This window comes from Ascidia mentula, chromosome 5, assembly GCF_947561715.1.
Source record: "Ascidia mentula chromosome 5, kaAscMent1.1, whole genome shotgun sequence".
NCBI lineage: Eukaryota > Metazoa > Chordata > Ascidiacea > Phlebobranchia > Ascidiidae > Ascidia > Ascidia mentula.
This window is the reverse complement of record NC_138570.1, coordinates 10,320,844-10,347,332: the sequence shown is the minus strand read 5'-3', so window position 1 is coordinate 10,347,332 and position 26,489 is coordinate 10,320,844. Positions and strand designations below refer to the sequence as shown.

The following is a 26,489-nucleotide window of genomic DNA, read 5'->3' as shown; positions in this document are numbered from 1 at the left end:
GATCCAAATTATCCGGCCGGATTTGATCAATAACTATCCGGATAATTTGGAACTGGGAACATCACTATTAAATAAGCGACATGGGTTCAAGTAGTACGCAATCAAACCAGAGTACAGTTAAGTGACGTCAATTGGTGGCGTGTATGTATTATAGGGGCAAGCACTTTTCAGTGAAGTCACACTGCACCGAGTGAAGTAACACTGCACCAGTGTTGCCAGATTTTTTTTACCAAAGGCGCCTAATTTTTGTTTTAACACGCCCCAAAGCGCCAATTTTTACAAAAACAACACGCCCAAATGCGCCCAATGTTAATCAAGTTTACACATATCAGTTACGTACACCAATGGTCATTTTATGCTTATGGTTGAACACTTAAACCGTAAACTAAGACCGTGAGCAGGACGCAACACCTGTAACACTCATTATTTTGATCACAGTCGTCTTTGCAATATGACTATGACGTCATATTTCGTTGTGTGGTCTGTTTCCAGTATTTTAAATACGGCTGAAACAGCGTTTTGTCACATAAATATTGAGCTAATAATCAATTTTTTTAATTTTTGAAACACGCCTAAAGCGCAAGGTGCAACAAAAAAAGCGCAAAAGACAACACGCCCAATTGGGCGTAAAAAGCGCCCTACTGGCAACACTGCACTGCACAGAGTAAGGTTACTGAACAGAGTGCAGTCACTGCACCGACTGAAGTCACCGCACCGAGTGAAATGCGTGCACCGAAAACCCGGCTCAAGTGAAGTTGGGTGAAGTAACTTCACCGAAGTGAACATTTTCACCCACAAGTCCGTCTATTTACTCTGAACCAGAAATTAAGACTCGTCATGCGGAACGCTTTTGTAATTATTTATTTCGCCAGAATATGACAATAGTGTTTTTCCCGCTTGCGTCAGTGCAGGCGAGAATTTTCGTAAATGCGTATCTTCGGTATATTGACATCACTGTGATGTATTTTTTTTAGGTATTTTCATTTGTACACTAGACCCGAATATTGAATGAATGAATTGTAAAAAAATGACTGAACCAGATAGTAATGGAATATCAAATTCAAACATTTCTGAGGAACAAACTGAAAAGATCTTACACTTTCAGGTAAAAAAATTTTGCCAGCTTGAACTACTAATTTTTGTTTTGTTGTGTTTTCGTGTTCTGTTGAATAATGCATTACATTGGTGTCATATTCATAATACAGTAAGTTTTTAGGATGTGACACAAATGGATGATTTGGAAAGGTGTCGAACAATTCTGCAGGAACACAACTGGAACATTCAAAGTGCTGTCCATTCAACTTTAAATGTTCCTGACCCAGAACCATCACCACCGCGAGCAGCACCACAAGTGCCCCACGTTAATGTGTGTGACGTTAAATTCATTTTCAATATTCTAGAATTTACCACAGTTTAGAAATTGTGTTTTTTAGCATTTACAGAATGATATTGCACATGGAGTTCGAAATAGATTTGCACCATCACATTCAATATTACGTCAACACACAGTTATGCCCAGACAAATGATTTACTTTGCTGGAAGACAACGTCGTCAACCACCACAGGGAATTTTTGGATGGGGATTTTTTCTTTTAATATCTCCTATAAAGTACACCATAACCCAAGTGTTTGAAATATTGAGGTGAGTGTTTTTGTTGAAAATATTTAGAAAAATTATGAAATATAATTCAACCAATGTGCATGAGTGATTCAACCAAAGTATACCTGAACGTTTGTAGAAATCTAAGTAAAAAGACATTTGTTTTTTTTACGTAGATTTGTTTGGAGGATATTTGTTCCTGATCCCCGCAATATGATTACAAACCCACATGGCGATGTAACAGAATTTATTCAAGAACTTAGTGATAAATACCCAAGATTACCCAACTTTTTTCAGGTATTTATTGTAATAAGACTTATTTTTTTGCTTCATCCAATGCAACTTTATAATAAAAACATTTTTGTAGGGAACATATGCAAAGGCACAAGCTGAGGCAAAAAAAGAATTGCGTTTTCTATTAGCATTTCTCCATGATCCTAATGTAGAGGAGTCTCAAACATTTATTAAAGATTCATTATGCAATGCTGATGCAATTGAATTCATCAATCGAAACATGATATTGTGGGGTTGTTCTGTGCAAAAACCGGAAGGATACAGGGGTAATAAAATATGTTTAAATATTCATTAGATTTAGAGGACATTGTGATTTTTTTACTGTTTATTATTTTGATCTATATATGCAGAGTAACACCAGCCTTGATAAAAAAAATGAGAACACTGTCTGCTTTTTTATGACACATAGTCTTTCAGAAACTTAAAATGATAATTTGTTCATTGGCCACATGGGCAAATATGTCTCAAAAACATCTACTACTTTTCTATTTTCTAAGATGGGTGTGCAACCTACAGCCAATTAAGCATGACTGAATTGTTATGGCCTCAAAGGTCAACCATCTTTCATATAATGGATTGACTAATAGAATGTGGACCAAGCCAAAATAAAAACTTTACACTCGAAATTGAAAATAAGTATATACAAATCTTACAAACAACCCTATAGTATAGCGACCCTGCATATATGCTGTGGTTGTGTTTTAATGATTCACAGTAATACTTTTAGCAAGCTTTATTATTTTTAGTGTCCAAGATACTTCGGTATCCTGAATGTCCCTCATTGGCTGTTGTTTGTCTCTTTCAAAACCAAATGACAGTCGTGGGAAGGCTGTATGGAAAGTTGACTCATCAGGTATTGGTCCAATCTGCATTCCTTACTTTAAACTGTAAAGAACTAAATTTTCTGGGATGATTTAGTACAAAAAATACAAATTGGCTACAATGTGTCTAGGAGCTGATTGGCAAGCTGAGTGAAGTTGTAGAAGCCTATGAACCAGTCCTGGTAGCTGTGCGATCTGATCGTAATGCACTTGCGCAGAATCAGCTAATTCGTGAGGAACAAGATGCTGCTTACAAGAAAGCCTTGCAAAAAGACCAGGAAAAAGTTTGTGCTATATTTGTAGTCTGCTATTAGAATTCCTGCTATCACCTATTAAAACAATTTTTGCCCAATATTGATCACCAGTATAATGAACAAACTGTAGTTGTAAGTTTGATTTATTTTTAATCTTTTGGCTTCAGGAAGTAAAGCTGTTTTGTAGATTAGGTGCATGACAATATTGTCCTACTGGTAAAGTGTAATACCCGTAACCAGTAACATCCATCATGTTTACAATAAAATATGACAGGAAACATTGTGCAGATCAGAGTGGTTGTAACTTCTATTTATTATCTATGTTTCCATAATAAACTTTGCTTGTGTGCACATTATGCACAATGAAACAACAAACTTGGTTTCAGAATAAGGTTGTCGGTTCTTTGTTTATGTTTCATCTAAATTCCTGTTGACAATTCAATACAATTGTGTGTATTTTTACCCTTCATGAATAATAAAATCATCCGTTGCAAATTCTTGGCTTAGATTCGTTTTTGCTTCTTTTCTTCATTTTTGTGTCGCTTTTTTTGCACAGATTGCAAAAAAGAAAAAAGAAGAGGAAGAAGTTCAAAAGTTGAAAGAGAAAAAAGAACAACTGCAACGAGATCGAGAGTTTGCCAAACAAATCTGTCGCCAGAGGAAGGAGAGCTGTAAACAAGGTAATTACCAAAAACATTTTCAACTGTGATTCTCAGAAATGGGATCACATTTGCCGAGATTAGAACATCCTGGGAAGTGAGGAGTCATAGAAACAACACAAATGTACCAATTTTGACACGTTTTTGTAAAACATGATTTCCAAATATAGATTTGTTCACAAGTTTTCTGTGTTTCCAACCGCATTTGGCGGATTCAAGTAGATGTGGCTTCTCATCCGATGTGTAGTAAGACCGCACGGACTTGGTGGGACTTTCTTTAGCTGACTTGTTTTGTAGAACTGCCTGAGGAACCTTGCCAGAATGAAGCGGATATCGTAACTCTTCAAATCAAAATGCCAGATGGATCGAGACTAAAGCGCCGTTTCCTGCCCACAGAATCCGTGAAAGTAGGTCAATTACTATTGCTAGTAATCAGATTAACAGCAATATATGATGGCATTATACAAATACAGCGGTTGTTTTTTTTAAGATGCACATATACACAGTCAGTTTTAGTTTCGTTTTCAAGCAATAAATGTTGGTAACCAAAATTACCATCGAAGTGCTTCAAACGACAGACCGCATTTTATTTTTCAGTTACCGTTAAACTTATTGCTTCGGTTAATTTGCCTGAGCATTTATCATTTTACTGATTGTACTTCGTCAACAGGCAGTGCACGACTACGTCTACTCACATGAAAATTCTCCTCCCCGATTTAAAGTTTTCAGTAACTTTCCCCGTCGAGCAATTCCAGGGTGCTCGACTGAAGAAATTGACGACGACGCAACAGAAATCCCACTCATTAAAGATGCCGGACTCAATCGCAACGAAAGTCTCTTCATCCAATCCATGGAAGACGACGAAGATGAAGATTCGGACGATGAGGACACTAGGTGACGCACCGCCGCCAATTAGAAAAAAAATGTATCGCGGTTTTAAATTATTTAATTGACGCTGAAATATTCGACGGCAAACAAATTAAAAAAAAAAGAATTTCTGTTGTAAAACCCCGACGTCGTTTATAAGTTTTCAAACAACTGCATTCCACATGGAATTTGATATCATATCGCTATACCGATATATGGAAATTTTGTCATAGCATTGTGGTGTGGTCTAATTGCGGTGAGCAGAGGTTCTTCTGTTATTGTTTCTCGTCCTATTTACCTTAAAATATGTCGGTTTTGTGCTTGGTAATTCAAAGCATTGTTGCGCCGAAACATAATTATTTCAAAAAAAAACAAAGTTGGAGACTCGTGTATGCAATTTTGTGCAAATATACAAGACTGATGTTTACCCTGACCTAATACGTCAACGAAATTCTTGGGGATTATTGCGTTTTAAAACAACAACAAGTTTGTTGCCAATTTAAAAGTGCTGTGAGAGATCACTTGACGGCCAAATAATTTTTAAATGTTAGTTTAATGGGGACGAAAAAGTATGTGGATCAGTGCTTCGGTCAATACGTCCCAGTTTTCCGACTCTTGCTAATTCACCATCGTTGCAATACGCCCGTTGTCCACACGATGTTGTTTCTTATGTGTTTGTACGACTTTCCCGTTTTATGTGTAGAAAATTAAACAGTTTTATGTGTGACTCCGACACAACACGGCAGTAAGAGATATTTTGTATATTTTTGAGAGGTTTGCATAGGCCTATAGCTGCCGTCAAAATTGTCAAACTACAGTGTAATTCGGTTGGACGTCCACCTGTTGCTGAAAATAAAGGAAACAAGTTTCATCGTATTGATTTAAAACTGGCAGGTGTGATGGCTTTAACAATAACGCTTTATACATTAGAAATCGTTTTGGTCATTATGTCGATTTGTTTTAGCATTAGTATAACATTCGGTGGATAATGTGTTTGTTGCAATTTGTCCCAAGACCAAACCGCCGCGCAATGAGAAAATCTGTTGGTTTTCTTTACGTGAGTCAATGCACGTTCCATGAAGTCCCAGAAGAAGATGGAATGAACTTAATCTGATTGCGGATATAGATAAGGTGTAGATGAGCGGGCCACCACGTTCACCAGTTGCGCGAAAATGGAAAATTGCTTGACAAAGTCACTTATAATTTCTTGCGTGTTCCGGTAAATCAAAAAAAACTTGGGACAAAATTTTGTCACTCAATCAATACTTTTTGCTGACGTTTCACTAATTAACATCTTCAATCTCTTTTAAGGCGATGTATAGCATGTGACTGCATTTGAAATTGAACGATCGTCGTAGATTTTCTTCTACCTATAAAAAATTAATATACTGATTTGTAAATCGTGCAGCTTACAAGGCCCAAGCCGCAACCCGATTGTTACCACACACGGCTGCTGACAGGGTTCAATTCGGTTCATGCGCAGATGATAGCAGTAAACAAGTTGTTTACGCACCGAATCTGTTTTGTGCAAATTGTTCAAAACTTCTTGCAAAACAGAACCAATTAAAGACGTCAATAGAGATTCCAACTGTTTTTATCATCCAATCGATTTGTGCAAATGACGCTTGTATTGATTACTGTATTGCTGGTCTGAGCATGATACGTTCTGGCAAAAACCTTGCTTTATTTGCAGTGCTTAGGGTGACTACAATTTTTGATTTTGTGCATGACAAGTTGCTACTTGCTTCACAAAACAAACGGAGTTCAGTATAAAGTATACTTAGAAAACACCGTGTACTATTACTGAAGTTGAGGTATACCAATCCACTTGATGTCGCTGGTGTTTGATTTTTGCGACCTTTTTCTTATTGCCCGAAAATACGAGTACCTTATGTAGTGCTCGCTCGAGTTTTTAGTTTTTGCATATTGGAAAAGTCATGTCTGCATGTAAATTTAAACAAAATTAATTTGTAACTGACTGTCATCAAAATGATTGTTACCATTTTTTTTAATCGTAGTTTCCGATTTCACAGTTTAATTTAGTATCAATCCTTTGATGTAGTGGTTTACACGTCTGACTACCAAAAATAGTTTGACTGCTCCAGGTTGCATGCTACTGGTATTAGTTCTCAAGCTGTCGACAGGAAAATAGTGTTTATCGGTAACAGCCCGTTCAGTCACGTGATGAATGCCCTGGGCAAAAGTGTAAACAACCGTACAATTTCATGCCCCTTTTCCCTTTATCTCGGTGGCGACAAAAGAAAAGCGGAGCCACTTGCGCGCAAAAACAATGTGCCCCTGAATCGCAACGCGCACGGCAGTACAAAGGGGCAAATAACAAGGTCACGAAATTGTACGAGTAGCAGCCAAGCAAACATGAAAGTGTAACGCAAGCTGATGTAGAAAACAAGGATAAAGCCCTGTCGTGAGAGCTCGCGCCCTCTCTCCGCCTTTTTTCTTCATTATGTCCCGAGATGAGTGTAGTAAAAAAGGATGTGTTTTTACCCTCACACGCCTTGCGTAGATTGTTTGTTGGGATATACTTTAATAGGCGGGAGTAAGAAGTGTTCTAGTACTCGTAATTTATCAAATTTAAATGAATAAGAAAATTAAATTTTGTCTTTCGGGACCGAAAAATAATTCAGTGATTGTACTTAGTGCAAGCTTATTAAGTGAGGTGAAGTTTGCTGGCTGACACTGTTTATATATGTGTTAATCAGTATAGTATCTTGGCAATTGGTGTACATGGTAATGTGATTTAGTATCTGCAGTTTTAGGAAGAACACATCATGTACAATTTGCTGGTAAAAAAACATGCTATGGCACATAATAACGCTCGGCAGTGGACATGTCATGGTTCTGTAAGTGTTTTCTTGTCAGTGGTAAAGTTGAACAGGCGCAATTGTACATGAATTATTTTATTGCTGGTTGATTCAAAATAAGGAGTGCTTTGAAATGTTTATGAGTGCAAAGTTAAAGTGAGTTTTAATGTGTTTGGACTTTTTTGTTGTTTATTAATTAAGTACTTTGATTTGCTGTTACAAAAGTATAACATATGTTTAGATGAAAGGTTAAAACCATCATACAATATTTATATCAATGTCATGGCTCCAGAACCTGATTATACAATGTCAACTGATATAATCATCAAAGGAATATTACGCAAAGCAAAAAACAAGCGTTTTTTTGTGTTGAGGGAAGGCCCCCCACCTAAACTGGAATACTATGAAAATGAGAAAAAGTGGAAAGGACAAAAAAGTGACAAGCCAAAGCGCCAAATTGATTTGGACAATCCTTGGAACGTAAGCAAAAAGAAAGACTCCAAACATGACTACCTCATTGTTATATTTACTGAAGATGAACATTTCACAATGGCTGCTGACAATGCTGATATACAAGGACAGTGGGTAACAGCATTGCAAAGAGCATTACGCCCAGGTAAAGAGATTTTGGCTAATTTAATTGTAAACTGTATTGGAATTGCAAAGGAAAATTTTGTTTTATTTTGGAAGTATATATAGTAGTGTAGTGGCAACAATGCACATGTACCGTAGGACGGCTGGATTAAATACTACAATAACAATTTGTGCCAAATTGTAGCAATGGGAAGTACAATCCAGCAATAATCACCATATATATTGCTTGAATTGGTTGCATGCCCTCTTACGGTGCCATTTCAGAATTTGCTCTTTTTAACCATTTGATGTGTTGTTGGAAAAATTTAGGAAAGTCAATTAGTCGCAAAATTTTCAGCAATTTAAAGAGGGCTTTAAAATTTAAGTGTGCATAAACCGGTGCCCAAATTGCATCTGCTGCAATTATACAAAACAATATGCAATTTGATAAGGTGCTGTTGCTAATGAATCATTTATGTAGGGTATAGTTTGATTGTCTGCTGATGTCATATAATTAGCATTCAGTCTGCACAATGCCGCCGGGTGTGGTAACATATGTCTTTTAACCTACTAAATCGAATGCAGTCAGCCCCAAGGTAAATAGCCCAACGCTTGCAGCATTTCTGGGTGGTCAAGCTACAGAATGTTTCCGTAGCTGCATGGCCGTTTCGGCGGCTGCTTCCCACGGCTCGCTGGTTTCCCAAGACATACTTTTACATCGCTCATCCATGAAGTTCCCAGCGCGTTAAATTTTCACATGTGACCGATCGCGATTCAATACAAGGCCCAACTACTAAACGAATCGCCGCCAAATCCAACCATGTAACTTCCGCTCACCACTTTGCGCATGGATGTTTTCGATATGTTTTGAAACCGCCGATTTGAACCCGATCGCCCTGTTTGTTAACTCTGCCACGTCTAACTCGACTTTGGTCGTGATCACGCGTTTAGTGCCTGTCTGGATATGTAGCTAATTATTTACGAATTTGGGAACTACGCACTGTGGATGAATTTTAACAACGACAGATCGTACCAATGTTATATTGTCGTTAAGTTCACAGTCTTAAAACAAAACGTGCGAAAATGATTGACTGTTGGCTATCGTAAAACAAGTATTCCGCCGTTATTATGTTTTCAAGGCGCTCTCAACGCCGACTTGTTTGTCATGGTACCTGTTATTGAGTATAATGTTGTGGTTCGTCACACACAGGGAGAGAGACGAGCTAAGAGGAGAGCGAATGTCAGTGGGCGCGTGTGTGTTCGGTTTTAGTCGCACCTTGGGTGTGTCACAGGCGCGTGCGCGCACAATCCTGATCCCGTCGCGCGAAAACAACTCGCCGAGTGTTCCACATTCCTTCGCGTCTACGTAACTCCGTCTCTACTACGCGCGCTCCTGGTACTTGTTATTTTACTCCTAAATGGACATGATTGGGCTGCATCAAACGCCCCGATTCCCGCACTTTTTACAATTGCCGACCAATAAAAAGTTTCCGCCCTTTTGTGATTGGCGTCGTTTACCTCGTGTAATATAAGTAACCACGTAAGTCGAGGGTCCATGTTTCCATTTAAAAACCTTTGACGGATCGGTAAAACGGGGCTGTGTGGTTTTTCAATGGGCGTCGTCCCGCCACTTTGTATGGGTCAGACGTCTGTATGTATTGTCGAAAATTCAACACCGATGAATTACCAGTCGGGCATTTGGTTTAGAAGTGATACTTTAGATCGAAAAAAACGTTGGACAAAATGATGGCCAAGAAAACTGCGGTATCCTCGAATTACGTATAATAGTCAATCGAGACTTACAGACAAACACCATTTTGTGTAAATGGCGCGTCAGCGGGTACACAAAGCAAACAATCTAAAAAAAATTGCCGTGCATGTTGTTCTTTCAAGACTCAGAGGTTGGACAAAATTAGAAAGACGGTTAGTTGTCTTAATTGCGTCATCGGTCGCACAGCAGCAGGTGCAGTTACTTGCAACTTTCCCCAGTGACGTTGCTGGGAACAGATGGTGCTCTTGGGTTAATTCTACATTTGCGCAAAGCGCGTTCCATTTTTGCTTGTGTTTTGTTTTGACGTGCGACGAAGAGGGAAATGCCTCTTCGCTATGTTCGTGACCTCAGCTGTAGATGCCCACGCTTACGATTACCCATCATAAACATGGTTGAGAAACCAACAATGCACCACTTGTTGTTCGCCTGTATAGTATTTCTGTCTGAACTACTTTGTGGCAGTGTCACAGTTTTCACTTTATTGTGACGATGGCATGATAAAACTTTTTGTTCTCTGGTGGGTCACCAAGTCTTATCTTTTTAACCAGTTAATTGCACAAAAATGGCTGCAGTTTGTCAGCGTCAAGCAATCTTCCCGTTTAACGGAAAGGACATGTCGCGGTTGGTGTCTTTTGGTCGGGTCAATCTGTAGCTGGAAAATGTCAGACACAAATCCCCAACACTTTCGCGCGGTGTTGGGTTGCGTAGGTAGAAGAAAGTGTTATTGTAACCAAGCAGCGCCCGCAGATGTGCTGGATGCGCTCGGGCGTCGCGGAGGGCAATTATTAAACATCGGTTTGTGGCACTATCTCGTTCAACAAGTTGTGATTATCGTGTTATAATGTCGACAACATTTCACTGCGGTGGCTTTGGCACTTCAAACTTCTTGCGACAAAAAAAAACTAAAGGCAAGCTGTTTTGGTGGCTGCATCCGCACTTTGCGTTAATCTCTATTCCCCACCCGAATTTATTGGCGCGTTTTCCACTGAGCATCCGCGGAGCTGCTGAGATCAAAGTCTGACCTTTTGAAGTGTTTTTCGCTAAAGTCGTACTTCTCTTTTTTTTGTTCTCTTCTTGGGAAGGCGTTCTGGTGGTAGCAAGCGCACTTCCCATCTTTCTCTTTCGGGGGACCCAGTTAGAAATGCTTCCTTCTCTCTTTCTATTTGTCCGCCCACGTACAGCGCTCGCGCAGTTCCAGACGAAAACAGGGGTGTTGTCGTTCATGTAGTATAAACAGGCGGCATACGGACGTGACATGCTGCGTATTTTGGGCAATGGTCATTTCTTCGGCAAAACTTGTTCTTTTAGGCGTGTGTTAAGACCCATCCAATTTTTTTTGACAAAATTTGTTTTAGTTTTAAATCATTGTTTTTCTTAATTTATTTTTTGCTTAGCTATTGCTCGCATTTATGAGTTTCGTTAAAAGTTAAAACATAACTGATCGTCTGTCAAAACGAAGCGACGTGTTTACCAATATTTGACATCTGAGGCTTGTTTACCAGTTCTGCGGTGGTTCTTGGAAACGGGCTTCCTCGTCAAGCAACAAAAGGCTACGTCGTAGCGATCTATATATCCACCCAATTCCACGCAATAAATCGCATCGACTGTGTAGCACTCGTAGCAGCTGTAACTTGGTTGCCCAACACCGTTTCCGCGATAATGTATTGCGGGAGGTTTCCCCAATTTAACAGCCGGTCGTTGCCCGTTAGACCGACGAGATTCCCGGTAATAAATCGCAACGCCCGACCTTTGATATGTCAATAACGCACTGGAAAAACAAGTCAAGGGTTGAACTCGTCCAATGCATTTTGTTTCCGCGATACCAACGACTCTTCCCGTGTATCCGATGCCACGCATTGTGGCATTGTGTCGGTTTTCTTCTAATTCCATCAAAACATACTGTTTGGAAATGGGAACTTTGTCTAAACATCAATAATAAGCAGTTGTGAGTATTTTTTCTTTTGCGTGGTGTCCCGTTCTGTCGCAACGCCAGAGGCAATTTCGCGTATCTTGGACGGTGTTGTTTTGGCACAAGGATAGTGTTATTATCGCATAACTTTGCTCGCTTCTCTAAACAACACGACTAGTCACCTTTAGAGTGACGTCGTTGCCTCGGCGACGATTCTTGTTTAAATATTTTACCAACGTTAGATTCACACTGCAGAGTTTGACTCAATAATGGTGGTTTTTACTTCGTATAACAGCGTCGGTACTTACAAACCGCTGGTTTGAGGTTCAGCGAAGGTCGAGACCCGAATTGTTGTTTGTTGGCCCGACCTCGCCTGCGGCAGCGATTGCGATTAAGAGCGTCCCACCGCCACGTAAATTGGCTCGTCAGCTGGGCATGTTTTCACTCAACACTGCACTTAAAGCAGTTGTTTTCTTCGCCCCTTCGCGTTACCGCCAGGCCACGCAACGAGTACGCCATAGCCATACGCTTCGTGGCAAGAAGTCAACACACGCAATCACGTTGGTGTTCCTGGTCAGGACAGCTGTTACGCTCATTATGATGCCTGGACGCATCTCCCGAGCCGATTAATAGAATAGTTATTCCTCGTATGGTCGTTAAACTGTTGTTGTTTTTCAATCGGATCCTTGATTTCGGATCAAACCGTACTTAGTAACATTTCCTGTGGGGTATAATCTTACTTCTCACACGCGAGGTAATTGTATGAGAGGCGTTTGCAATAAACAAAGCCGCGCTTGTCGCTTTGGTCACACAGGAACGCTCGAAATGTGAAACAAAGACTCGGAAGGAACTGGCTCCTTGAGCGCGCAAACTTCTTCGCCGGTATTCGGGAACACCACAAAGCTTCCCGCTTCTATTTCACAATAAACTCCGGGCGGCGTTCGTAGCGCCCACCGGACAACAACAACTTCGAAAAAATGCCAAAAGCGCAGCTTAGCGTCGTGTAACGGCCAGAAACGTTGGCTCGGCAAACAGTTGAAAACAAACACTCACCATCCGCATTCCGATAAGATTTAACATTCAAGCTTTATTGGACCGTGCTTTACGTTTTGTTTATTGGATAGTGTGGGTTTAGTTACCGTGTTTTCCTAACCAAAGTGACTTTTGAAAGCTTTTTAATTGTATTTGTGCGCGTTGAATTAACCCTAGTGTTTGTTTTCTCTTTGTAGAACCCGGTTCGCTGCTATTCAAACATGTGTGGCACGTGACGTTGGAAAACAAGGAGCTCGAAATGACAAACAGCAGCCTGCTAATGAGTCTCAACGGCCCACACCGCATTTGCCTCACCCATGACTGCATGGTGTTTGTCCACGTTAACAATTCCGGCGGTCGAGATCGGTCCCGTAGCGAGCCAGTTGAAATTCGCATCACGAGCATTCGGGTTTGCGGACACAGCGATAACTCTTTCTTTATTGAGCCGGGACGCGCGTCTGGAATCGGCAGCGGAAAGCTGTGGATGGACCTCGGAGACGACGTGATGGCCGCCCAGATGCATCAGACCATCATCGATGTGATGTACAGTTTGAAGAAGGAGGAAGAAAATAACAGCTACCGCGGTCGCTCGTACAGTTCTGGCTCCACCTCCGGGCGACTAAGACCAGTGCGCTCGCATCACAATAACCCACCTCCGAGTCAGATCGGCATGGGGAAACTTACCACTATCCCCAGCCGACGAATCCGCTGCGACAGCCTGCCGGGTTCGCACGGTGTCATCCACGATTCAAGGTTACGCACAGGCAGCGAAGGCGAAGGTACCATGAAGCGGCCTCTGCGATTCAGCAGTGTGCGGTCACCCAGTAGTCCAGCCATGCGCAACCGCATTCTTGCTGCTCACAGCAAGCGATCAGGACACGTTGTGTCACACGCGCACACGGCGTCGCTGCCAGGAAGCTGTCACAGCTCGAGTGAAGCATCTAGCACGGAACAACTTAACACGGCTCTCACCTCCAGTACCGAGTTTTCGACTGGTTACTCAAGCTGCACGCCGTCTTCGTTCGCACCCTCTGACAGTCTTGAGGAATATATGGGCGAAGGAAGACACAGTCCCACTCAGTCTTCGATCAAGGGAGGCTTGCGACATACCAAGTCTTTTCAAGGTCGATCAATGACCCCGGAGTTCCCGCACCCCAGTTCGACCCCGCCTATACACGAAGACACGCCGGCTGGTCGTCATTATTGCCCGAACTGCCTCATCCACCTGTCGCAGACAACATATAGTGACCCTTCTGTGTGCAATCCCCGACTTATGCCCCAAGTCCAGCAGGCACCGCCACCCCCGACAGAACAACCACCCTCTAATCCCAACACGCCGTCAACCAACCAAGTGGATTACGTAAATGTCCCACCGCACTCTCGGACTCATTCGCTGGACGATAGTTTGAGTTACAGCACTGCGGCATCCTCTTTATCCGCGTCCCCCCAACAGCAGGGTACATTTCATCCCAACCCTGAGCAATCGAATACGAGCAAAGCGATGGATAGTTACAGCCAGTCCCCGTCGCAGTACTCCTCGCATTCGGAAAATAGCTCGTACTCGTGTACACCCTCATCCACAGCATCGCCAAAGGGAATTGTACTCGCAGCCGGAGCAGCGGACAGCTTTTCGCAGCCAGATGATTACGCTGTGATGGATTTTGACGGTAGCTCGAAATACCCTCATCAAATTACAACGGTCCCGAGTCGTAAACAGTCTACCCCGCCTTCCTCGTCAACATTTATTTCTCGGTTAATGTCCTTTTCGGGAGGTTCTTTCCAAAGTTCCAACAACAATCTACAGTCGTCGCCCTCCGACTATACCCCCATGTCCAAGCCGTGGACGACCCCCGAAGTTAACAACAAACATATCCATATCCAAAACGGTTACGTGCCGATGAGGCCGGTTAGGTCCAAACCGCAAGATATCGACAAGCGTCGCCGCTCCGTCCCAGACGCGGCGGTTCCACGTAGTACCTCAATGGTAAATGGAAACTTTGGAGTTTACGGTCACTCCCCGGAAAAATGCGGTATTTCCACTGCACCTTGTCACTGTGGTTTAATGTACGAGGAAAGGACATTTGGTGCCACTGGAAGGGCGGGTGAGGTCGACGATGCAGAATCTGCGTATTGCAAGATGCAACCGTCTTCCCCGCATTACAACTGCCACCTCAAGTTGTCGTCGGACTTTGAGGGCAGCGACGTTCCCGATGGCGGGCAACAAGTTGTGAACTCCAAGAATTGTAACGGCCATTTAACCACCCCAGCTGACCACTCGAGAGGGTCGACCCCGAGTCCATCAAACCCCAAGGATTATCTCAACATGCGACCGCTGAGTCACGACCTACCCACGAAGACTGGTAAAGTCAAGACGGAGTCGGTCTCCTCTTCTCCGCCTGACTCCGAGGCCTATGTGAAAGATGCCAATGGTTACTTGCACATGAGTCCCTTGAGCGCCAACGGCGCCAACGGCACCAACGGCCGCCGGGTGACGGAAAACGGCACGCGGTTTCAGTACCCACACCAGAAGAAGGACGGATTGTCCAAACATATGTTCCCCACCAACTCTTTGGAACGTACCAAGCACAAGTCGAAGCGGCCGAAGACCCTTTACGGCATTCGCCAGGCTGTCAGTCACTCTAACACCACCAGGAGAACTCAGTCGTTTAAACACACCAAGAAAAAGGTCAACAACGACGCCCGAAACAACCACGTGTCGTCTTCTCCGCCAACCAACGGCGATGCGCGCAACAGGGACTCTTTAAATGGCGAGTACGTGAACATTGATTTCGCCAAGGCACAGAAACAGACCAACTCGCCATACGTGGTAACTGTTACCGCCTCCGAAGACGACTCTGCGACACCCCGGATCACTCTCAAACAGAGCGCGTCGGCTGTCGACCTCGGAAATGACTACACGGACATGACCTTTGATGCATTAAGTAACTGACGTCTTTGGCGGTAGTCACTATTCTTTAATCCCTTGGGACCGCGTGCGATTGCTCGAAGCTACGCCCGCCCATGTGTGGCGATGCTTGCGTTGCTGCTTATTTAAAATTCACGTATTATGTCATTTTCCCACCTCAACCCTTAATTGCGATTTTAATCAATCGCCTCCGCGCGTCGAGAATAACGCGTAGCCTTTCCAGTCATTTACCTTAAAATGTGTCAAATGTAATAATGAAACCAAACTTCTATAAACGTGATAATAATAACCCACGTATTAGGTGCTTTCTTTGTAAAACGCATGGAACTTCTCTGTTCGTTTCTTCTAAACATTATACGAATGGTTCATGTAATACCGTATTACAACCTGTACCGCGTGGCAATGCAGTATATTTGTTTATCTCGTGTAGCGTCGCGTCAGTAACCTGTCCGTGAAATTGAACAGTCACCGTCACCGTCGCCTGGTGCCCTGTGACGAACACCCCAGGTTAACGTCAGACGTGACGTACACACGTGCGTGTTTTCGTACCTTGTTTGGTGCAAGGCGTACTTGGGCGGTTTTCAGTGATTCACGTTGGATTTTTGTTTGCATGAATTTACTTTCGTTCGCGTAATCCTCCACGGTGAGCCACGGATTGTGACGCTGCCCAGCCGCTGCTGTCGCGTTAGTGGTGGCCGTTATTCTTGACGGGCGTTTGCACACATGACAAATTTGTCGACACCAAAATAGCTGGAGCGACGTTTAACAGCCGCCAGTTTTCCTGCACTGTTGCTGTTTTCCTTTGCGCAACAGCGCTCGAACGCTCTACTGGGAGCCGCTACGAAGGCGGAAATCGAATCCCATTGGCTAACAAGCGCGTATGCGTTTTTATGAATGGGAAATATGCGCGGCGAGTGCCTTTCGGCGTTGGTTGATGTAAACAACTCATAAAACCAGCTTTGGTTAAAGATCGTTTGTGTAATATAGTATTAACTTAAGGAACGTAAAATCCCATTTAATGCGTTATTTTTAAATAAATCACGTGCGTCATTGTAAATTCAAAACAAAGCTAACAAGTATTTAACATTTCTCTCAAACAACAACTATTGCCAAACTTAATGAAAAGGCTGTAAACATCCTTATGGCTCTAATGGCCGCCATAATAACATTCGGTTTGATGGATAGAATGGTTAGACCGGAGATTGGGACAGGCAGGCCATGCCTACGTCACCCCGGCTGTTTTTTCCGCATTGAACGTTGAGTCCTGATCCATTCTCTGCGCCCGCATCCCCTTCCCACGCAGGAACCATGACGACGTCCTTGTTTGTACAAAAACCCACGCTCCCTGGCCACAACCTGTGTAAATCCGCAAAATCGCTTGGAACTTTTAGGCGTCGTGTTGGTGGTTCGCACTTGGCACTGTCTCCATGTTTTTTTTGTGTCAAAACGTGATCGGCGACGTTCCAATGCTACTGGTACGCGATGATGTGAATTACCTCCGCGCGGTGATTTGCCGTGCACCTCACCATGTTCAATTCGACCACACTGTTTTCGACTGTCCAAAGAAAAAGACGCGAATCGACCTCCTCCCCGTGCACTTTACCGCCACGTCACTGATTTTGCCCCCACCACCTATAGCGTGTGTCACCCCAAAGCACTCACTCATCTTTTTGAAAATAGCCAAATTTGTTTTCTCACCGTGTTTTTTTTGTGTGAGAGTGTGTGTGTGTCACCGGTCGTTCGAACCACTGACGCATCGGCGACATTTGCCAGCTCTTAAAAGGATGACTGTATACTGCGGCGGAATTTTTAGACGGTACGCCGGTGTTATCCGCGCCATGAGCATGTTTTAACCCGACTTTGGTTTGCAGTCACGTTGGGGATTAAGGGCTGAATCACAACAAAAATTGTAGTGAGAAGTTACTCGCGCGCGCACTTTTCTCGGTTCTATCGCGCCCAAATCAGTAAACAACCTTGTGTGCGTTTTTTTTTTCATTTGCCACGCCGCCTCGGCTCACTCACAGATCCCACATTCGCTTTGTTGGTTTTCGCTCTTGTTCGGACTCGCCGTGACGTCATTGTGGAGTGCTCGCGCGCGTGTGGCCCGCTTCGGCTGCGGGCTATTTCCAACGGCCCTTGTGAGTTACGCGTTAGGTCCCGGCGTCATAGAACCAACTCCCCGGCGCTCAACATCGCTCGCCTGAACAATTTCGATCGATCTTTTCGAATCGTGTCGCGCTACGCCCTGTACTGTAATCAACGTCCCTACTTAAAGCGAGGGGTTGCCTTGCTGCCGAAAAGAGCTGTGACGCAAATAATATCATGGGTTGAGATTGTCAGTTCCATAGTAATCAAAAACAAAGCACCCATGCTTGAACGAATGCACGGTCATGTATCGCTCATCGGATCTTGTCCACTCACCTTCACGCTTTCTATTTCTCTTTGGCGCAATACTTATTGTTCTTTGGACACCAACACGGTACCCTAATTGTTGGTAGTACGCTGTCTGTCAGTTTTTGCTTTTCGTTGGTATGAGGTCTTCGTCGTAATATTTATTGTGAAAACCCCCTTTTCCGTTTTCACTTCTTGATATTCACCATTAAAATATTTTAATTGCTGTTGTCACCGTCGTTTTTCTTTCGTTTGTTTTTTGTATTTGGTTGCTTTATTTTCTAGTATTTTTCTTCATCGTATTTCGAGTCTATTGTCGCGAAAAATACAAAGAAACAAATGATATCCCAACGGCTGTGTCTGTCTTCACGAGGCGCAGTCGGTTTACCGCCTCAACAGCTGACAGTAAATTCACGGTCATCGTTCGATTACATGGAATGGGGCAGAGATAGGCGCTGACGTCCCACAGCAAATGTCGTCAATAGCAGACAGAGGAACGAAGACGTTGAGGGTAATTTCGAGTAATTGACGCGGGAGAGCGGATGTGTGAAGCAAACGTGAGTTCCATTTCGTACTGGTAACCGCCGACCTGCGCAAATGGCACTTCCAAGAGAAAATTGTTTCATTTGCAATCGCGTAACAAAACTGCTGGCACCCACCGTGCTTTTTGCTCCAAGTTATGTTACACGTTGTTGGAAATTAATTGAGAATCCGCTTGGGTTATGAACGTGAGTTTCGTGATATTTTTGTGGGTGAAAATCATGTGGAAAATGAATCTCTTGATTTGTTATTACACTTCAGAACAACAATGCTTGAAATTAGCGAATTCAGTACTACCTTTCATAAAACGAAAGTTAAAAGAAATGTATTTGGCGCATACGTGACCCGCAGTCATAAAATAAATTGGTTTTCAGACGAAATTCTTAGAACTCGGGCCCACACACTGGAACGTCGTTTGTAAGGGCGTAGTTGTTTTCTTTGTTATTCATCACAGGTGAACGACTTCTGTTTCGCTTCAAGCACCTTGCTCATACCCACGAATAATCTGATTCACATCCCGCTGCCAGCAGGCGTTGCCTCGCTGCGGTCCGCTCCATAAACACCGTCCCGCGCAATGGGAATAAAAAATTAATGAATGACTCGTCGGGCCCAGCGCGGCGTCGTCGCGACCAAGGGAGTCTTTTACGAAAACAACGCCCAGCAAGCTACGTCGAGTGCCCGAGCGACGGCAGTCTGTTTTTCGAGACTTGTTTACGCCGAATCGCTACGGCGGGCGGGGTCACGTGACAGACAAAGCCCGCACGTATTGTCGCTCAGTTTGACAGTCATGTGCCATAATGGCTTACATCTGTATGTATATCAAACAGCTGCTGATTTACGTATTCAAGAGGAAGTTAGTTTCAATGTTAATCATTTTTTTTGTGTCAAATACAAATTAACTTAATTCAAATGAACACTTCATCATAATTAAAGAAATAACACGAGAACCTATGGAAATTTTGTATTTAGGTAGGCTTTTTTGTGACCAAAATAATAGGCTACCTGACATGAAAACAAAACATTTTTCCCATTAGTTCGCCTTAAGGCGCGGTAGCAGTGCAACCTCTCATTACGTTGTAAATGAGATGTTGTTGTTCGCAAGCATTCTGCACCTTGGTCTCACTACCGCATCTTAGCGGAAGACAATCGCCGAAAAAAATACCTCTCGGTGCTGCTATATGCAGGCTTCTGTGGCGTTCCTTCCCCAAGAAGAAGGGCGGGTGATTGGCAGCATTAGTCAGGCGCCCGACCCATATACCAAGAAGAAAACCTGATCGGGATTTGTACCCAGTACGTCCTGGGTTCAAACCCCGGTGCGGCCAAAAAAAATTCAAACGAATAAATCTGAATGCATTGATGGGAAAAAATCCCGGCGTTGCAAAAGTACCATAACCTGTAGTTTGTACAACAAAAACTGAAGAGCAACAGAAGCCTATAACCTGAATACACCTATGCATGTACTCCAGCGTTTTTTTTTTATACCTACAATTCAACGTTACAGTCAAACTCTCTTTTCCTAATACAAACAAAAACAACCTCATACTATATTATAACATGAAGTTTAAAAAAGTCGATGCAAAATTTAAATTTTCCAAATCACTGCACCTTCACTTAATGGGCAGGGTTATACCGTGTTTATTTCGTTTTAGACTTTTCACAAAAAGTGTCTTAAAAAAATGCAAATGTGCATTTTTCTGAGAAACGTGCTTATGTTTTTCCCAGTTTTGCCTCCAAGCGTGCTTATTTGTTCACAAAAATAGTTCGTAAAATTGATCATATATGGCGCAGTATTGGACGTACGCAACAAACTCGACGAAAAATTGGTAATATTCTTAAAATCGAACGAAGTTCTGACACAGATCCGATTGTGGGCATTAAAAAACACCGTGCTTTTTTTTAATCCATGTCGATGGTAACCCTATGGTTGTAGGTCTCGGTTAAACAGTGACGCTTTTGCACACAAAACCCAGTATTGCTGCAATTTCACCCATTGCTGATAAGCATGCTGTAACGATCCTCAGGGAAAATGAAGGATGTGCCTTGCAACGTTCATTTAGCCACCCTGAGCTTGTTGGATTCACCATGAAATCAGAACATATGTGCTGTGAAGTTTTGTTATGACTCGGCCCATCGTTTATGTTGACAACCAAATTCCTAGAGATGGAGATTTCTGGGTTATAGTTTCGACTTTTCATTTATAATCAACAGACTTGTTTTTTAAAGGTTTAATCGATATAATACAGTTACTGTGCTTAATCTAACGGACCGTAAAGCAAATCCAAGCGTTTTATATATTACCAGTTGATGGATATCCGATAAACGTAAGCTTGCGTCTGTCTTGTCAGTTTTTAGTAGGTTTTATTTTTTCTTGGGATTTACACAACAGAAATCAATAAAGTGTTTTACCTTCTGCACATTGAAATCCCTACTTTAAAGGACTTTTATTATGTGTAGGAACAAAGGGCCCGCTCCTCTAATCGCGTGGTCAGGTTACTTGCAGGGTCACAAGTTAAAGTGACTGAAAAGACGCTGAGAACAATTCGGTGACAATCGCAGAAGAACTATATTTATCAAGTTGGACGCAATTTATTGCAATACTGTAAGCAGATACATCTGCTGAATAATTGATCTGCAATTGGCTCAAAGCCCGATTTTACGTGGGAGTGTCGCGCGAATCTACATAAAAAACTTTCGTTGTGTTATTTCAATCTCACCTCGTTTAATCTGGTTTGCAGCAGTGCTGTGTTGGTTGGTGTTATCAAGATAATTCAAGCGTTAAATTATTTAAACGCTCCAGTTGCTAATAGCTGCGAAAAACCAACGATCTCGATCAATCGACAGCATGCTTTTAGTTCAAGCCAGTGCCCCTTTTTAGCAAATTTTCACCAAGAGTGAAACCAACCGCCGTCGCCACTTACAGAGCGTGTGACAGATAACCTTCCAAATAGTTGTCTCTAAAATATTAATTTTCCCATGCCTGCGGTCGACTCGACGGGGTTTAAACGCTCCGTGGGCGTCAGGTTTACAAAGTCCTGTGGGCGGCACCGACTTGAGCCATGAAATAAAAGTTTGTTGTTTGTCAGGGAGGCGAAAGTCATGTGTAAGAAGACAACTGTCCTTTCGATGTTAGAAACCTCATCGTATGCTGGTCGAAATGTTAGTTAGATAAAATCTATGCTGAATTTTTGATGGAAAATGACAATCTTTATATGCCTTGCAGGACCATACATCGCGGATTTGTATAATTTTGTGGGGACTGTATGTGAGGTAAGAAATGAGAAAAAGGCAATAATTGGAAATAAAGGCAATAATGCAGTTTAAATAGGATTGATAACAACAACATTCGCTTTAAATCTACGCAGGTTAATGTTATTGTCGTAACATATCACGAAGATATAAGAATGAACCACAGTTGGCGGCCTCTGATAAACGGATTAAATTATTGATAAACTACCAAATTTCCGTCTAAAGTCCTGCCATATGTCTGCTTTGTCGGAAAAACTGGCAGAATACAACAAGTTGCTGTGAATTTTTTTGTAACATACTTTGTAATTTACAAGCATTTACTAGCTTTTTTAGATGTTTACTAATAAGTGCACAGGATTTATTTATAGCTTAAAAATTAAAATTTAATTAGCCAAACTCTAATGAAAGTTTTTCCAAATGGAAATGATTGCCCCATTTAAAATTAAAAGCCTATATGTTACAATAGGCCTTGCTGGAAAAGGCAAAAGTTTTGTTGGTTTTTTTTTTATTGTTTATAAAATAAGATTATTTGGATTGTTATAGTTAGGTAATTATGTTTAGATGAGAATCAAACAACAAAATAATAATTATTCTTTACATTATGCGTAGCAAACATTCAGAATATGTCATGTAAAAATCAGGGGCCGCAATTGTATTTCGACATGTTGATCAAGTGTTTGTTGAATTTGCCATCCAGTTTAATCAGCTCGAAAGTTTTAGAACTGCTAAAATTAAAAAAATGGAACAGATACAATTTTTTGCTTAAAATGTTGCAATACGTACTGCTCATCAGGTGATTTATATTTGGAATGTGACATTACTTAGAAAGTTTGAGATTTTTGTCTAAGTCGGTTAAGATTGATCCAAACATTATTTAATCCCACAAGCACTGCACGCTACATATGTCAGGGATGATGAGGCAGAGATGAAAGAGCATTAGGCCCTTACGCTACTTATCTCCAGTTGAACAATCACGAATTTCCTTCGTGAATTGTTTTATGAGGACATTTATGTAAGATAGAAGTTTCGCGCTTTCATAGTAATTAAACGTGATGATATTTAAATTTGTTGTTACATTATGTGAAAGAGTGTGTTTGAATGGAAACCTCCTGCAGCAAAATTATTCACGTCAATAGCATTATTAGTTACCGTATGTTTGTACAAAGCATTGTGACCGAAACTTCAAATAGCCAAACAACAAATATTAGTGTGGATGTTACCTTCCATGTGCAAGTCAGGTCTAACTATCGATCGAAGGTGAAAATAAAATCGTTTGTATGACGCCAACACTCTTTTGTGACGTCTTCGTGAAAAATGGCTTTGAAAAAATCGATTTCTTGTTTCACATGCGACCAAAATTATTTCATTGTATTTTCATTTAAAATTGTAGGGTTTTTATTTAACTATTATACATTGAACTTCATATTATCTACGATTAAATTTAACTAAAATCTTGCAGGAAATAGAGTAGGAATTAGCAGGAAAAGATGAGGCCTTTTTACTTGGAAATTTATAAGTGCCTGCATTGTCTGTTATTGTCCCTGTTGGTGAAATGCCAGACAACGCGACCAACACTGGACAATGGGGAATCGATGTTTCCGGGCGTGGACCCAAATATCGCCCTTCAAGGACAGTGTGTGGTTGTATGTGATGCAGTTCAAACCCAAACACAGCAAACATTCGCCACACCTTCACCCGTTCCACGGAGAGTTGCCTTTTCTGTGCAGAAAAATTCCAATTCTGGATTGCCGAACGGATCAGACGGCCCAGTGGTGGTTACTTTCGACTATCTGTTGTTGAATATTGGAAATGCATTTGACTCCGCCACGAGCACCTTCGTACCACCCGTATCCGGAGTGTATTCTGTCAACTTTAATATTTACAAGCTTTTCAACAGGAATGCCGTAACAATTGGTTTGACGGTACGTGGAGGCTTTGGTTAAATTGATTTACTCGGTGATGTCGGCAAATATAAAAACAACAGGGAATTGAAAGGTGAATTCGGTGCAATTTAATGCAACATTCATTGTTTTGTGGAAAACATGTAAGTGGAGAAAATAATTCTGAGTGGGCTAATGAGACTTGTGGCTGTTTCAACATTTCCTAAAACTTCGAAAAAAATTCTAAAAAAAAAAAATTCTAAAACATAAAAACTTAAAACAAAAAATTTAAAGTTTGAGTTTGCACTCAAATACAAGTAGATACAGAAGGTGCAGAAAATTTTTTTTAAAATCATAATTATTTTCCACAAACATTAAAAATAACTTTTATAAGCTGTCGGGATTTATCTTTGGAGCACGCGTAACGTGTAAACAGACAAGGGTGGCATGAAAAGGCGTTTAAAAGTAATTACATCTGGGGGCGCCGCCGGGGTAAACGCTTTATCAAATTTTAATTGGGGATCGGGATGAGCCATATGAGAGGTTTTGCATGGCCTGCATGGTTTTGTTACGCGTCTAGCATTTCGCCAATTTAAAAATTTATGCGCCAGCGGTTTAGATCTGGCCCTTTGCGGGCCGTGAGTGATGTCACCTTCTACGTGCTGCAACGCTATTTGTCTGCGCGCAGCAGTGCAATCGGATAACGTTTAATCTGTGTGTATCAAATATTTATTTTGCATTATTAATTCTCGTTTAAATGCACAGTCCATTGCGAAGCTTGTCCAAAACAACGCACAAAGGTCTCTAATCGCCGAATTCTTAAAAACGGTCAGGGATTTTGCTTCATGCGTTTCATCCACGGGTCAAAGGCTGCTTGCTTAAACAGCATCATTACTTGCGGGTGACATTAAGTCCCAAGGCCGTGCCAGTTGCAGTGAAAGCAGACTGCTGATCGAAACACTTTGTTTCTTGGCAGATCAATGGTGTCGTCCTTCTTACTGCTTTTGCCAACGACAGTTCGCGTCCTCCACAACTGGCGCACAATGCAGGCCTAGTTCACCTTAACGTCAACGATCGGGTTCGGATCGAAGTTATGGAAGGAAATTTGGACGGGGGATGGCGTTTCTCCTCGTTCTCAGGACACTTGTTGTACGAAGATCGATTCTAATTGACATGTTTCATTTATATTTTTTTTCTTGTTTGTATAAGCCCAATAAACGGACAGCGATTTAGTTTATGTACAATAGTAATGTTCTTGTCTATGAAATGAGGCAGATGATAATAAAAGTCAGAACCACAGAGAAACCAAAACCCAGCATTTTCGCGCTGCCTTTTGATGACGCAATAAACGCCGCCAAAGCGTGTACGACAGTACATTTTATGTTGTTTTGTCAATTGTATATTTTGCTCCTGTTAATATATGACCTGAATACAACAAATCAACAACTGTAAGTGTTTGCAAATACATGAAAGACAAATACAACCACTTTCAGAAGAAAAATATATTGAATAAACTCACAAGCTCTTCTGGCAGAAAATAATTAAGATGGTCGATGTTTCGGTCGTTATGCAATCGACCTTTATCAGAAAAAACATTCTGCCCGGCAGCGTCAGCAAGAAAAATACATCATTTTATTTCAGATGAAATATTTTTTGTGTGTATTTTGCGAAATAAACTAAACTAAAAATGCATAACTTTCACACATAACCGCGCATCCAGCATAAATACTTTATAAATTTCCTAAAACCGTCTCCTCTGATAAAGTGATTAACCGACGTCGTACACAAGTTTTAGTCCATTTGGCATGCCAATATTCCGGGCATATTTGCCATAAAATCAAATACCGTAAAATTGTTTATGCTGGTTACACAAACCTATGTTGGTAACAAAAACTTATGCATGTCAACAATCAACTGTTGAAAAGAATAAAAATATGCAAGGTTTTTTCCCACTGCAAGTATTTCAATTAACTTGTGTGGTTTATAAATTGTTTTGTGACGTCATAGACCATGTGATGAGATAGCAGCATCAGGGTGGTAATTGTTATTGTTTCAGAGGGATTAAAATGTGCGGAGTTTATGTAAAGTGTGTCCATATAGCTGTTTAAGAAAAGCATGTCAATGTTTATTTCAAAATCTATGTGGTTGGTAACCCAGTGTATATCAAAATGTACGGAAAGTTTTTGCAACGCTTTAAAACAAGCTACAAAAATGTTCAAGCCTCCGTTCGCTCCCTACGAACCTCTACCCAACACCCTTCCAAGCGGAAAAACGACAACGAAAGCCGGGATACAAAAAATCGGTCTGGCAAAGCGAAACTACAGTCAAATGCTCTAAATCTGTCAAGTGCGACTCGTGATGCAGCGACTACTACCGGTATTTAATGTAATTTGACTGTAACTGGCTTTTTACAAAAACCCAAAGACAACCTTTGCAACGTTCTACATTCTGCGCTGTATGTTCTGAGACATCAGTTGTTGTAAATTGGTTTCCATAGAATTCCCAAATCTCTGTGACAGAATAAAACAAACGCATTGAAATGACATTTGAGTTAACGTCACTTAAGAAGTGGATTATGGTTACGTGCAAGACAAACCATGAGTGCAACAATTTCTGTTTTTAAGATGGCGAACGTAGCAAGAAAAAACTGCATGTCTCAAAACATATCCGATAATGTTCCAAAATGAGAAATAAAACTGACATAAATAAAACAACAATAATAGTATTTACTACAAACTGTTTTAATCAACTGCTTTGCTACGTTGTTCAAAACCTTCTCTTTCAAGAATCAAACACTTTACTGCAAGTTGGCGAGGATTCATGGAGAACGTTGTTAAACAGTCGAAATTATAAAAACTGGCTCAAAGTTGGGTTGGCCTTACGGTGAGTTAAATAAAAGAAATT

At 41.6% G+C, this 26,489-nt stretch overlaps 3 protein-coding genes across 5 annotated transcripts; all 3 read left to right on the top strand.

Moving 5' to 3' along the window:
- Positions 1-966: 966 nt before the first annotated feature.
- Positions 967-5,366, top strand: LOC145902437 (FAS-associated factor 2-like). 3 transcript variants are annotated; one of them, XM_082990400.1, is made up of 10 exons: positions 967-1,105; positions 1,217-1,366; positions 1,443-1,642; positions 1,777-1,897; positions 1,968-2,160; positions 2,641-2,747; positions 2,847-2,999; positions 3,526-3,649; positions 3,926-4,035; positions 4,299-5,366. In XM_082990400.1, exons 1-10 carry the CDS (start codon positions 1,013-1,015, stop codon positions 4,524-4,526), a joined length of 1,479 nt encoding a protein of 492 aa, XP_082846526.1. In that variant the 5' UTR covers positions 967-1,012; the 3' UTR covers positions 4,527-5,366. The 3 variants fall into 3 exon arrangements, with proteins under 3 accessions (XP_082846526.1, XP_082846525.1, XP_082846527.1); XM_082990399.1 differs by having other exon boundaries at positions 1,434-1,642; XM_082990401.1 differs by having other exon boundaries at positions 1,434-1,642; positions 3,926-4,039; positions 4,303-5,366.
- Positions 5,367-7,562: 2,196 nt separating this feature from the next.
- LOC145902292 (uncharacterized) lies at positions 7,563-18,258 on the top strand. Its single transcript, XM_082990216.1, has 2 exons — positions 7,563-7,933; positions 12,800-18,258. The coding sequence occupies exons 1-2, from the start codon at positions 7,600-7,602 to the stop codon at positions 15,550-15,552; spliced, it is 3,087 nt and encodes a 1,028-aa protein (XP_082846342.1). The 5' UTR covers positions 7,563-7,599; the 3' UTR covers positions 15,553-18,258.
- Positions 18,259-23,172: 4,914 nt separating this feature from the next.
- On the top strand, positions 23,173-24,795 carry LOC145903430 (cerebellin-1-like). Its single transcript, XM_082991512.1, has 2 exons — positions 23,173-23,627; positions 24,562-24,795. The coding sequence occupies exons 1-2, from the start codon at positions 23,193-23,195 to the stop codon at positions 24,751-24,753; spliced, it is 627 nt and encodes a 208-aa protein (XP_082847638.1). The 5' UTR covers positions 23,173-23,192; the 3' UTR covers positions 24,754-24,795.
- The last annotated feature ends 1,694 nt before the right edge of the window (positions 24,796-26,489 follow it).